The following is a 15,312-nucleotide window of genomic DNA, read 5'->3' as shown; positions in this document are numbered from 1 at the left end:
AAAAACAAATTGAAAACCTGCATCAACAGAATCATAAACCTGTAGTAGATCCAGAGGAAGGAAAAAAACTTATATAGTCCAGTTTGATCCAACAAGGAAAAAAATCCTTCCTGAAAGCCTAAGGCAGCAATAAGAGGTACCCTAGAAATGTAATAATTGTAGAAAAGAGCTGAAATGCACCAGCATACCTGCTTGTAAACACAGACGGGAAACACGTGCCTGATTATGGGAATGGCAGGTTCTAGGAGACAGCACATAATGAGCGGTCCTGCATGGTATCTTTCCAGTGGAGGCTTGAGAGAAGGAAATGTATACAGAACCTTGCAGGTGCCCTTACCCAAGTCCTGCCCAGGAGTTCTGGCCCCAATACTGCCGCCCCCAAGATCAGCTTGACCCAGCTCCCCTCAGGGCTGCACCGACTGCCAGTCCACCAAGGTGCCTGCATCACATGAAACCTACTCCACTCCATATGAATGATCCTCTTAACTCCAATCTCCATGGAGCACTGAAAGTGCTGCCAAGGCCCTCTATGAAGTGCAACATACAAGTGATCCACTAGACTGTGGAAAGCCAAGCCCATATTAGCCCCAAAATCCTATATGAGCCCCAGATCCAGAGAATCCAGACCCCAAGATAAGAATAAACACATCACTGCAATAAGTACACCTTATAGAACCTCCAACACTAGCCTCTCAGCTCTGCCCTAAGACAATCAGATGCTCTTTGGATCTATAATCCAGAGTTATTACTAATAAATATTAATAGCCAGTCATTTTATGTGCACTTAGAAATACCTGCACTTTTTTTCCCAGTTGGTTGTTCCCAGAGATTAATCGAGGTATTAGGTGCCTAGTCCACTGCCCTCTTATGTGTGTATTTAAGCCACAGACAGCCAAAGGAAGCCTTCCACAGGCTCTCCATCCAACCACCCCCTATAGTATATGTTCAGGTGGATTACAAAGGTGCACATTATTGCTACAGGGTTGTGTCATGTTGGAGGCAAAAGAGGTCGCAATTAACTGCAGAAAAGAAAAACACAATTGCAAATGTGTCTGTCTTAAGTGTGAAATCTCCCATATTCCTGTACTGTATTGGTGGGGCAGAAGGTTATGGGAGTCTGATCCACCATCTGTGCCATTTACAAAAAGTCTTCTCCGTACGTATAACAAATAGACAGACCTAACACTTATGTGAAGTGTTTCAATAATACATATGCTGCCAGTTACTGCCTGTGCCCAGTGCTCAGCACAGCATATGCAGCTAGAAAAGGAAATTAAATGCCTCCATGTTGAAATTAGTCACACATTTACTATATCTATAACTCGTATGGAGCAAAACATTTGCTACTATTCCTTTGGCATGTTCTTACTGCAGGGAAAAAACTGATTCTTTATTATTAGCAGTGTGGTATTTTTTGGATAGCATTGGGAAGTGCTAGAAACTCTGTTAGGTTTTCATTTACATCTGTGTCCTTGTTGACTTTATTTACTTATTTCCCAGTGACCACGCAGGAAGTGAGGGTTAACTTCCAAATGGGTTTCAACCCTTCCCCACTCTGCTTTTTATTTTGATTCCCTGTTGGAAAGACATTTCTCACTTTAATTTGTCGAACAGCAGAGAGCATCATGCAGATACACTAAATGAAGGCCCGATAAGGAGGTTTTGGATCATTCGGTGCTATTGTTTCACATTAAATGTACCACTACCAGTTTTTTAACATGTCCTTTGTCCTGGTCTATACCTGCCTCTGATGGTCTAGAAACACTTTGACTGCTATTAATACAATAAAGTATTTTCACAGCAGCTATACAAGATAAGCCAAATCAGCCACGTCCATCTTTCACCATCATTCTTGTTCCAAAGGGAGTTTGGCTGTTTTGATTCATACATTCTGGTAGAAATTAAAACATGACAGAGATCGTAATCCTTCCTCAATCTTTTCAAAGCAAAAAAAAGTTTTGGTTTGAGGATTAACTGTAGGCAATGTGCTGTTCTGCTTCTAGTAAAAGTAGTCTAGTAAAAGACAAAAGGTTGACCCTTCTTAGTAAAGGGGATTCTTGTGGTTAATCTATCCATTAAAATATACAGCAAAGTCCTCCTGCGCTTAAAGGGAGTGTACCCTAATGTAAAGCTGCCAACACTCTGAACTGATACCCAAACAGTGTATACAAATAATGAAAAACAGTGCAGAGCTTCCCCAAATAAATTAAATAAATAAACGAATATGTGTACATATATAAACATATATAAATAAACACATAATGAGTGCCAAAAACAATGTGCCATGGTCACCTAGGTGACCTAAAAAAGTGATATCCACAACAAAACAATGACAAAGACCCCTATGGATACGGGGATAGAAAACAAACAAGTGATAAGTGCCAAATGTGACCACACTCCAAATCACATATAAACACACTAAATACTCTAATAGTCCATAAATAAATTGATGGGTGCTTCATATAATCATGCAACGTGCAAATGGTGTTTAAGGTCTGTGAAGGTGTCAGCACACTTCTTCCACTGTGGCTACAATGCCTCCTCACCTCCTTCCAGCGACCCCAAAGGGCCAAAAAGCCTTCAGGATCACCCTGGATCCTTTTCAATCCTGGCTGGTATTAATGCACCTGTAGTACCTCTCCTACACGTTTCCAGGTCCCTCAGGAAGGATACCCCGAGGAAGTCACGAGTTTGAGTGACGTAACGCGTAGGTACGCAATACGCAGCTTCCGGTGCGCGGTGATGCACTGCCGGCGCTGGACGCCATCTTGGCATACCTAGGAAGTCCCATACACATTGGAGAGGAATGGAGACTGCACAAAATGTGAGTGGAATTGATTTACATTGAATAAAGGAGATTTGGGCTTACTAAATACTGCACTATGGAGGATCTCTTTTGTTGCTCACTGTGTTGGTGAGATACATATCCTGCAGAATATCCTTCCTGAGGGACCTGGAAACTTGTAGGAGAGGTACTACAGGTGCATTAATACCAGCCAGGATTGAAAAGGATCCAGGGTGATCCTGAAGGCTTTTTGGCCCTTTGGGGTCGCCTGAAGGAGGTGAGGAGGCATTGTAGCCACAGTGGAAGAAGTGTGCTGACACCTTCACAGACCTTAAACACCATTTGCATGTTGCATGATTATATGAAGCACCCATCAATTTATTTATGGATTATTAGAGTATTTAGTGTGTTTATATGTGATTTGGAGTGTGGTCATATTTGGCACTTATCACTTGTTTGTTTTCTATCCCCCATATCCATAGGGGTCTTTGTCATTGTTTTGTTGTGGATATCACTTTCTTAGGCCACCTAGCTGACCTTGGCACATTGTTTTGGCACTCATTGTGTGTTTATTTATATAAATCTATCCATTAGGCTAATTGATTGGGAGACAAGGACTCTAAACTTTTGCTTGTGTTATACATAAAGTAAAATAGCTAATTAATTACCTGAAAGGGAAGGTGGAGAGCCGACTGGAGTTGAAGGGTTGGATGAGAAGCTGTTGTTGGTGTGATCGGGTGAATAGATCTTGAAATGGAAACAAAAAGACTTGAGTCAAACTTTCTGTTACAAATACAGGCATACTTAAAGCTGAAAGTAGCTTAAAGCAGACCTTGCACCTCAGTTGAAATCATCTTCTTTCCAGGGAATGTTGGGTAACCTAAATCTCTAAAGAAGATGATCGTCTGCTCTGCGAATTGGGCTACTCAGCATTCCCTGGGATCTTGTCAGCTCCCATGATTCCTTAGCTCCAGATCTCCTATAACTCTACAATGCAATTTTTGAGGTCCAAAGATTCATATCACCCCAAAACCTATAGACTAGAGCAGGGGTCTCCAAACTGCATCCCGCAGGCCAGATGTGGCCCTTTGCTTGCTTTTATCCAGCCCTTGGGACACTTTACCTATCACTGATACACAGCACTATTCCTTCCATTGACACCAACGATGGAGTGCTATTCTTCCCACTGACACCAACGATGTGACTCTATTCATCCCACTGACACCAATGATGGGGCAATATTCCTCCCACTGACACCAATGATGGGGCACTATTCCTCCCACTGACACTAACGATGGGGCACTATTCCTCCCACTGACACCAATGATGGGGCACTGTTTCTCCTACTGATCCCAATGATGGGGTACTGTTCCTCCCACTGACACCAGTGACAGGGCACTGTTCCTCCCACTGACAACAATGATGGGGTACTGTCCCTCCCACTGATTCCACGATGGGGCACTGTCCCTCCTACTGACACCAGCAACAGGGCACTGTTCCTCCCACTGACACCAGTGATGGGGCCCTGTTCCTCCCACTGACACCAGAAATAGGGAACTAATTATCCCACTGACACCAACGATGGGGCACTGTTCCTCCCACTGACACCAGTGACAGGGCACTGTTCCTCCCACTGACACCAGAAATAGGAACTAATTTTCCCACTGACACCAACGATGGGGCACTGTTCCTCCCACTGACCACCAAGCCTAGGGTATTGTTTACTCCTACTGATGCCAGGGCATTTTCTACTCCCACTGGCCAAAATCCGGCCCCCCTAAACTTTAAGGGCAGTAAACTGGCCCTTTGTTTCAAAACTTTGCAGGCCCCCTTGGACTAGAGGTTTCCAAACTTTTTAGTAGAAGGGCCAATTAATATATTTAACATATATTCGAAGGCAGAAAAAAAAATAAGTCCCCCTTACATCACGGTCCCCCCTTACATCAGGGTCCATATCAGAGTCCTCTCTTACATAAGGGTCCCCATAAGAGCCTCCCACTAATATCAAGGTCCCCATCAGAGTCCCTTTTTACATCTGGATTCCTATCAGTGTCCTCCCCTAACATTAGGATGATTTACATCAGGTCCTCATGAGAGTCCATCCTTACCTTAGGGTTCCCATCATAGGGGGAGATTTACTAAAACTGGAGCACTCAGAATATGGTGCAGCTGTGCATGGTAGCCAGTTAGCCTCTACCTTCACCTTTTGTAACTTGAACAAAAACTGATTGGTTTTTGCACCATGCATTTTTAGTAAAAAAACCTATAGTCTTCCCTTACATCAGGATCCCCATCAAAGTCCCCCATTTACAACATGTCATTATCAGTGTATAATCACAGGGTCCCCATCGGAGTGCCCTCTTACCCTAGGGTCCCCATAACAGTCACCCTTACCACTGTAAGGCTAAAGGCGGGATTGTAGCAGCAGGGCGGGAACCGTGGGGTGGAGCAGTTCTAGATGGAGGAAGTTCCTAGCGATCCTAACAACCAACCATGAAAATGACAGTGCAGCAGTAAAAACCTAGACATTACAGGGCAAAGAGTGTAACAGAGACTTGAATAGCCTCTGCTGATGTGAATCCTCAATCTATGCATATTGAGAGTTTGCCCCAAAGTCCAGGTTGGTGCAGTTTGGAGACCTCCGCTCTAGACTAATCTTCCTTCTGCAGGTTGATGTAAAAATGCTCTATAAAAATACATTTAAAGACTTTTAATGAATACACAACTGCATGTTTGGGTGGGTTTTTTTTAATATCTGCCTGGAAATTAATTTTAATACAACTGAGATAAACCGTAATGAGTGAGTGCTGAATCAGCATATTATCAGCAGTTTATGAATCTACCTATATTTCAAAATTGGACCGCACTAAGGTCACAAATTGACAAAATAAACTGTGCAATCATTAAAGTGATAACACTGAGCAAAATACAAATACAATCTTAATATTCAGTCCCAACATGTGAATATTGGTGCAACGGTGCTGTATCTTTAATGGTGATACTCCATACTGAAATGACAAGCGCTTGACTGTGTTCACACTGGTGCCCCACATAGATGTAAACTCACCGTCATTTCATGACCACCTATCTCTAGGTAAGTCACACTCGCTTTTTGGGACTATCCCAGTTTGCAATCCGGTCCTGATGGACGATATTCCTTCGCCCTTATAACCGTGGTTGCTGGTAGTAACCAATAACTTTCCACTAGACCTGCATCAATGTTAGACAACTCCTCTCCTCCACAGGCAGTATTTCATATTTTCAGCATAAATCAAAACAAAACCAGACATCCCATAGTGTAAAACTGTATAAAACTTTAATATGGGGTCAAACAATAGAAATGCCACTCGCAAAAAAAGGTGCCTTTCCTGGCACTAGGTGTATTCAGCTTTGTGTATTATGAATGGGAATTATGATGCCCGCCACATTCCAGCGTGTGTTTCAAATACCGGAAGTGACGTCAGCGGAAATTGTGTCATAAGCCCTCGACTAGTTTCGACCAATAGATCGTCTTCAGGAAGTACTTATCACTTTAAAGATTGCACAGTTTATTTTGTCAATTTGTGACCTTAGCGCGGTCCAATTTTGAAATATATAAGATTTTGTGTTTAGAAATTCACATTTAGGACTGCTGCTATATAGTTATTTTATATAGTTAATTCTTTCACATATGTTAATTTATTTTTTTATTTCAGGTACTTATATAGTGCTGCCAATTTACGCAGCACTTTACACATATTTATAGAACATTCACATCAGCCCCTAACCCTCAAGGGGTGTACTATCTAAGGTCCCTAACTCACATAGACATATTAGGGACAATTTAGACAGAATCTAATTAACCTACCAGCATGTCTTTGGAGTGTGGGAGGAAACTGGAGCACCCAGAGGAAACCCACGCAAGCACAGGGAGAACATGCAAACTCCATGCAGGAGGTGCCATGGTCGGGAATCGAACCCACGACCCATTTACTGCAAGGCAGACGTGCCAACCACTAAGCCACTGTGCCGCCTTAATTTTAATTAATTAATTAATTATTTTCCTAAGCGCAACAGCACCCCTTTTGTTCTTTTAAACATATGAATCTTCCTAGGTTTATAATATACATTTAATGCAAATAATACAAATTGCGTGTAATACAAATTAACATGAGCATATTCAAGACAATAACAAAAAACAAATGCTTGGAATGTATCAGCTTCAACCGGCCAATCAGCAGCAAATCAATGCGCTAATCAATAATACAGAACCAATCTAAACTTACAGAGGCCAAAGCTTTACCCAGCGCATCCCCAGTCTGCGAGCTTCCCGCTGCTCCGCTTCCTCTGTTCGCTGAAAGAGAAAAAAAAAACAAAAGCAAGAGTGTTAGAACAAGCAGGGAGGCATGTTACAGGTTTCTATTCCTGGTCCACTTACCCGTAATGTAATTGCATTTTAATGCTAATTATATTGCATTAATCTTTAATTAGCATTAATTTGTTTGCTAAGGTAGATGTCAAATATATTCATGTTACATTTTTATGAGCAAAAATATGAACGCGGCTGGTTATCCACTTATTTACGGTGCAATTATGCTATCTGATGCCCGGGCACCTCCGGATCCCTGTACAGGAGGAACGGTCCTAGGTTGGGGGATGCTAATCGTAACACGTGAACTTCAAAATAAGTGCAGTGTTAATTTAGGCCCCGCTCTGGAGAGGATGGAATTAATTCATCTGCTGATTTTGATTTCAAATGCAGAAAGCAGTGTTTTGTGTTCAGATTGCTGCAAAAACACACATTCATTGCAATGCATATGGGGAAATGAAGGTCTTCTGATATCACTGATGTTACGATATGCAGTGAATGTTGACCATAAAGACCAACCAAGCTAATATGTTGTAATTGTGAACAAAACTAAAAATGCAGTCAATGACTTGAACAGAGCAGTTGTAAGGAATGTTTTCACTTGTTGATCCAATATTATTATTATTATTATACAGTATTTATATAGCGCCAACAGTTTGCTGAGCGCTGTACATTACAATGGGGGACAATACATGAGACAGTACAATAACAATACAGTGCGAAACACGAGGGTTTCGAGGGCCCTGCTCCTTGGAGCTTACAATCTAGGAGGGAGGGGAATATTATATATTATATATATAATATATATATTATATATATATATTATTCTGCTTCCTATAATAGGGGGAAAACGCTGTTTGGTCTGCAACAAAATTGTCACAGCAGTGTTTTCACCCTGTTAGATGGGGGTTGTCTTACATAAGCATGTTGCTTAGGCAAACTTTGACTAGGTGACAAATTAAAGCCATCTAATCATTTTTTTTGACCAAAAAAAGGAAAAATAAAAAAGTGAGCGCTCTCACATCAGCAGCCAATGCACCCAAGGCAATCACAGTAAAACCTCTAAAAATACACAAAAATATAAGAAGTGCGGCGCTAATGAGTACAAGATCCATAACCACATATATGTTTCAGATGATCCGGAACACAATGTGATATATATTAAACAGAGAGAATGACCAGTACATCAGATAAATGGTTAATAATGAAAATGTCCAAGCAAGTTATCGCAGGATCTTGCATAGAAGCTATAAAAGCCAGGATCAAACGGTAAAATTGCGCACTCACCGGACGCGCTATAAAAAAAGCGCATGTGTAGTATGACTCCTGGAAATCCCTCATCAATCGAGGACGATAAATAACTTTTTCTGGATAGCTTGGCACGTTTCAGAAAGTAAAAAAATACCAGATCTACAAACAGGGCCAACAGGTAAGAAAACATTGGGGTTGACTTACTAAAGGCAAACAGACTTTGCACTTTGCAAGTGCAATTGCTCCATAACTTAAATGAGGGAGAGTGCTAATGACTTAAATTAAGAACAAATACTTATTTGTACAAAAGATATGCCCAGTCTAAATAGTAAATGGCAAAAAATATATAAAGGAATGCGCTAAATACCAAATCACATGAAAATGCAGATAAATACATAAATAAAATAAAAAATATATTTATAAATGTCCGTAATTCATATATAAGTCCAAACACCAAAATAAGTGATTAAAAAATCTCTTAAACAAGAAAAAACACTGTGTAGCAAAATCCACCACCGAATGAAATGGGTAAACTCACCAGAGCTATTTGCTGATCAAATTATAAATCAGCAAAAATAGCAATTGCTCTGGGAGCGATGATCTGTTGGAGTATCCAGGAGCAATAGACTGCAATCAGCCAAATCAGCACACATGGAACAGCCTTAACTGCAAGTGGTCATCATGCCTTCATAACTTTGGAAATGCTCGGGGAATCAAAGAAGAGTATCATGGTGCAGTGTATTAAAACAAGGATAATTTTTATTGTAGCCTTAAATATGCACTCACAATAAAGGTGTCCAACCGACACCAGCAATAACAGCAATATCAGACTCAAAAAGCTAAAGAAGGGACAAGCCTCGCTGACCGCGATCACAGCCGACAGTCTCAAGGAGCGTCCTGACGTCCCATCCGCAAAGACGTCGGATGACAAAACGCGTAGGGCAGGGCTTAGTGGATGGGACGTCAGGACGCTCCTCGAGACTGTCGGCTGTGATCGCGGTGAGCGAGGCCTTCCGGTCTGGTATGGATTTTGAGGGGAACCCCCACGCAAAAATTTAACAAATAAATGGTGTGGGGGTCCCGTCTAAAATCCATACCAGACCCTTATCCGAGTATGCAGCCCAGCAGGTCAGGGAAGGGGGGGGGCGATCGAGCGCCCCCCCTCCCCTTCTGAACCACACCAGGCCACATGCCCTCAACATGGGGGGGTGCTTTTGGACAGAGGGGCTCCCATTCACTAAAAAAAAAAACCTGTAGTGTGAAAAAAGACAGATGACAGGCTTTGACAAGTCCTTTATTAAAAGAAGGAAAGAGAATGTCCCCCGAAGTAGATGCAGCATGAATCACGATGCCCGCCGCCACTGACCTGAAAACATATTTGTTAAAAAAGTCTCTGCTTCCGATGCTGGATCCCAGCCGTCTGACCGCTCCGCTGGCTTAAGAGTTCTTAAATATGTAAGGAGCAGGGCCACCCAGTGACATCACCCATGTGACCCCGCCCATGTGGCATCATCGACTAGGGCATGCTGTGTCAATGATGTCACACGGGGCGGGTCACATGTGTGATGTTACTGGGTGGCCCCTCCCCTTACATATTTAAGAACTGTCAAGCCAGTGGAGCAGTCAGATGGCCGGGGAGCCAGAGTAGGGAGCGCAGCCTTTTTTTTTCTTTTTTTGGGTAGTGGCAGCAGGCATTGTGATTGACGTTGGATCTACTTCAGGGGACATTTTTTAATTTTCCTTCTTTTGATATAGGACTTGTCAAAGCCTGTCTCCTGTCTTTTTTCACACTACAGGTTTTTTTTTTGTGAATGGGTAGCGGTACCTTGTACCCCATACTCATTCACATGGGGGGGGCAGGATTTGGGGACCCCCTTGCTAAAGAGGGCTTCCAGATTCCAATAAGCCACCCACCCGCAGGCCCCAACAACCACAGCCCAGGAATGTGGGGAAAAGGCCCTTGTCCCCATCAAAATAGGGACAAGATACTTTGGGCGGGCCCAAAACACCCCCCTATTTTGAGGGCATGTAGCCTGGTATGGTTCAGGAGGGGAGGGGGGGGGCTCGCTCGTCCCCTCCTTTCCTGACCTGCCGGGCTGCATGCTAGGATAAGGGTTTGGTATGGATTTTGGGGGGGGCCCCACGCAATTTTTTTTTTTTTTAAATTTTGGCGTGACGTCATTTTTTAAATTGCTGGAAATTTGGGTTTTTTTTTACATTCAGCTGTCTAATGACTCAGATGATTCATAGGTTGTTAGGGACTCGGCAGCCACCCAATCCTTAACCTCCTTAGCGGTTTTCCCGAGTGTAGCTCGGGGTAGAATTTCTATACCAAGAACGGTAACCCCGAGCTACACTCGGGCTTACCATGCAGCGTTCTCTGGGGGTCCCTGCAGCACTTACCTTGTCCTTCGCTCCCACGATGTGTCCCCTGCAGCATCCCCGTCCATCTCCTCCGGCGGATGCCGGCATCTGACTTCCGTGTTCCGGTCCCCGTGACGTCGGAACGTTCGGGCGGCGGAACCGGCGGGAAATTTGAAATTTTTAAAAAATGACATTTTTGCTGTCATTGCTTTTTCACTGCATTTCACATACATTTTGTCCCCACTGCTTTGTCCTGTGCCCTGCCTGCATTTTGACTGTTCTTTCTGCCTGGAAACTTAGAAAAGTCCATGGCGGCCAAAAAGCGTTTCTTTACATCAAAAGCGGTTTTAGAACAGCGATAGTAAATCAGAACCACTTGCAGAATTGAGTGATAATGATTTGTGGGGAAATTCGTCATCAGACACTGAAAACGATTTTGCGACTTTGCTCAGTGATGTGCGAATTTGCCTCTGTATTTCAAATTTCAGTGTTTTTGGTTTGATTATATTATTGAATTAAATTGATTATTATTATATTATTATTTTTTATGATTATTAATTAAATTATAATTTATGATTTTGTGTTTCAAGTTTTATCATATCCGGAATGTTTAATAGACTCTTGTTTGGACAGATTTCAGTGAGTTATTCCTAAAAATTACAGCCTACAATTAAAAACTACATATTTCCATGCAAAAAAATGGTACCGCTTTCAGCACAAAATTCCTGACATGATCATACCGCCAGGGAGGTTAATAACCCATGACAGTACTGACAGATAACAGTACATACTGCAAGCCTGGACCACTACTTAATTAACGCATGCATTTCATTATTTATTTCCTTTTGTGAATTGACTTTAGGGTCTTTTTATGCTGTATTTATCAAGTGTTTTTGCTATTTTCGGTAAATACAGCATACTAGCAATAGTGAATTGACATTTTCAGTATCGCTTGCGATATGTAGTCATGTGACTGACTTAAACCATGCGATAAGCTTTAGTAAATTGTGCCCAGTATTACTGCATAAAACTTTCATCCAGCTAGATAGTATGAAAGGACATAGATAAAGGGCAGAAGCTGAAGAAATGGGACAGTGCAGGCAGGAGAGAGTATGCTGACTAAAGATTGTAAATACTAACAATAAGCAGGAGAATGGGTTGGCAGTTACAATCATACAGTCTAGAACAGCCTTTCTCAATAGTTTTTTTTCTCCCCAGGGGTACCCAGGTGCAGGGGTGTATTTACCACAAGGCAAATAAGGCATTTGCCTAGGGCAGCATTTCTCAGGGGGGGGCAGCACTGCACCTCGGAAGAAGGGACACATGCGGCATGGGGACCTGGTGGGTTCCGAGACAGGCTGCGGGTTTCATGATGGTGTATGCACAGCCCAACTCTTGTTCCTGGGGATGTCCGGAGCTGTTAAGGTGAGTGTCTCTCTCATGCCATGGGGAATGGTGGCTGGTGTATGGGGGGGCAGTGGTAGTGGAAGGCTCTCTTGGGTGGGAGGCAGGGGTGTTGTTGGTCAATGTCAGGCTCTCTCTGCGGGGGGGGGGCGACGATTTTTTTGTTGCCTAGGGCAGCACAAAACCTAAATACACTACTGCCCAGGTGTTGAACTCTTGGTTAAACGGAGTCATTGGGGATCAGGTGAAAACATTTTGGTGGCTACAGTTGGAGGTCATTGGGAAAAATTCAAATCTTACATTGGTGGTCAGATTGCCCCCCTTACAGGCAGTTAATTGAAATCGTGCTACTAACTCTGCCACATACCAATGCTGCATAATTTGTATCAATGAGAGGAATAGGGCCCCATCACTGGTATCAATGGGAGGAATAAGGCCCTTCCATTGGTTTCTGTGAAATAAGGAGCCCAAATCGCTGCTACCAGTTTGAGGTATAGTGCCTCATATCAATGTGAGAAATATGAGATGTGAGAAATAGTGCCCCAATGTTGATGTCAGAGGAAGGAATTATGCCCCATCATTGGTGCCAGTGGGAGAAAGAGTGCCCCCCCCATCATCTGTGTCAGCAGAAGGAATAGTGACTTGTATTAATCGGAGAATAGTGGCCCAAGGGCCAGACAAGCAAAGGGGCACATTCGCAGTTTGGAGACCACTGATCTAAGGCCATGCGAAACCTCAGTGGCCAGTTTTGGATGGACTTGCCCTTTAAAATAAAAAATAAAATGTGTAATCTTCAACCCTCTTGTAACTTTCTACGATTCCAACAGACATTCCCTGTGTTTACATTTCTAATGAACCAGCGCCCTGGCCAAAGACACAGAAGGGATTTTTGTGGATTTTTGAGATTAATATAAACCATGCCGTGGAATAACACAGAACAGACAAAACTATTTTGAAGCCTGGCTGGCATTTTGCTTGAAGTTCGGCAACTGTAAGAGATGGGAAATAAAACCAACTGCAGTGGACTAAGGCTGCTTTCATGCCAGTGGCACAGGGCCAGAAAAACATGGAGTGCAGGCTGACCAGGGTAAGAATAATACATGATCTGGGATAGTTTATTGCCCTCAAGAAGCCCATAAATGTAGACAGTCAAACAAATATTTTTAGAGGCTGCAGCCACGACTTCTGCTGCAGAGAATGTGATTAATACAGAAAGACTGAGTGTTCTAAACCCAGGACATCGTGGGTTGCAAGCAAGTCGGAAGCTTTTTCAGCTTTTTCCCTAAAAATGAATGCTTCAAAGTTAAAGAGGAGGACCAACTGGCACGCAGATGCTTCTGATATGTCAGTATGGTGGTTTGCAACATGTGGTCATGGCGTGGCCAATCACAATCAGTACACAAATTTTTTTTTCCTATGGCAATTCCAGATGTATGCATACATTTGAGCTGAATGCCTAATAACAGGGAGATAGTTAAATCCAGGACTCAAGTCTAGTCCTTACGCTTTGCTAAAATTATACTGGTTTTGAAAAAATGAAGAGTCCAGAAAATAAACACAAATGCCTGCTATTACCTGACATTCCTGTGTGTCTCTGGCTAACAAGCTTCATTTTTTTTTTTACTGGGGCTTGACTTTCCTTGATGTCTGGGCTAGTGTCCCCAACTGACATCTTACTTGAAGTCAGAAAAGTCAGGTCCTTGTAACAAAGCAAAACTTACTCAGAGAAGGGCCCAAAAGATGATGTTTGGGCTAGTTAAAGTAATGGCAGGTATCCAGACTATTAAAGCCCCACTCAGGGCAGGATAACTTTCACAGGCTTCAAGCAGGCACACTTCATTCCTCGGGAGGACCTCACTCTCATGCAGGCATACTTCTACATCCAGCAACATGCTAGTAAAAGCCCCGCTCCTGCTGTAGTACCTACCTGCCAATGGACTAAATGCAATTTCTCCTGCACTCTTTTATGAACCTTTTATGAACCATCTCCTCCCTCCCATCTACATGAGTCATCCCCTTATTTGGTAATATGACCTAATGTCCAGATTCTTTCATTCATCTATCTATTTATTTGTATATATACTTTTATTATGAGCATTGCATTATCATTAATTAATGAATTTTATGAACCATGAATTTTATTATTTCAAGCAAGCACACTGGCTGAATTGCCCACCTTTTATGAACAATTTATAAATTACTGGTTATTTATGGTACATGTTACTGTGCGAGTTCCTCTATGTCCTTACCTGCCCATCAGGGTAATGATAATATTTATTTTTATTTTTATTCTTGCATTTTTAAGCTGCGTTTAGTAATGAACTATTTTTCATTATTTTATTTTATTTTATTTTACACATCTGTACACATTGTATGTTCATTATGTATATTGGGTTTTATATATATTTTGATGACTAGTTACTGCACTTTGTTGACACCCTGGTCCCTCCCCCTTGCCCAGGACAGCCCAACCCTTTAGAGGAGGGCTTTATTTCAGTCTGGGGGTATAAATGGGAACCTACACTCTCAGTCCAGTCAGCTCTGAGGAAGAAGGGATGACCTTCGAAACGCGTCAGCGGTACTGAGTGGTTACCCCCATGATGGGATTCGCGCTGGCCTCTTGCCTTTGAAGTCCCTGGGAGGACTTACATGCCTGTTTTTGTTCGCTGTTTGTGAGTACCATTCTTTTACTAAATAAATTTTGGTTATTGAGGTAATGCGCAAGGTTGGTGCGCTTCTTCTTGTTTTACTTCACAGTAGTACCTACCTGCTCCATGTAAGCTGAGCTGGTAATACAGACACAATGCATTCAAAATATGTCCTTAAAGGAGAAGTATAGCCAAAGCTATTTTGGCTACACATCTCCTGTAGGTCACAGGAGTGCAGAACAAAATGCACTAAAGCTAAAATTAAGTGCGCTCAAGTTCTCGGTCGGCTGATGTCATTCAGCTGGTCCAGGCTCTGAAAAGATCCCAACTTTAAGTCGGGATCCAGCCAGATGTCTGGACCGCTACCTGGCTCAGCCTCACAGAGATCTGCTGAAAGGCTAAGCTAGCCATTCCTGTCCCCTCTACAACCCAGCTCTCCAGTGAGCGATGGAGGGGCAGAGCAGAGAGCCAGTGATTTACAGTCCCAATTCTCTACTTAGAGCGGAAGGGAG

General features: G+C 42.6%; 1 protein-coding gene across 13 annotated transcripts in view; it reads right to left on the bottom strand.

Moving 5' to 3' along the window:
- TCF4 (transcription factor 4) overlaps positions 1-15,312 on the bottom strand; it is a 701,501-nt gene that overhangs the window by 67,766 nt on the left and 618,423 nt on the right. For all 13 annotated transcript variants that reach the window (XM_089690079.1, XM_089690075.1, XM_089690078.1 and 10 more), the window contains 2 exons: positions 7,051-7,118; positions 3,454-3,532 (listed from right to left, as the gene is read on the bottom strand). In XM_089690079.1, the coding sequence (XP_089546205.1) occupies positions 3,454-3,532; positions 7,051-7,118 (147 nt within the window). The remainder of the gene's footprint in view (positions 1-3,453; positions 3,533-7,050; positions 7,119-15,312) is intronic.

The sequence above is a fragment of the Staurois parvus genome, unplaced genomic scaffold (assembly GCF_062004578.1).
Source record: "Staurois parvus isolate SC_StPar_1 unplaced genomic scaffold, SC_StPar_1.0 ptg000513l, whole genome shotgun sequence".
NCBI classification, from domain to species: domain Eukaryota; kingdom Metazoa; phylum Chordata; class Amphibia; order Anura; family Ranidae; genus Staurois; species Staurois parvus.
Note: the sequence above shows the minus strand (reverse complement) of the source record. Positions and strands in the feature narration are given on the sequence as shown.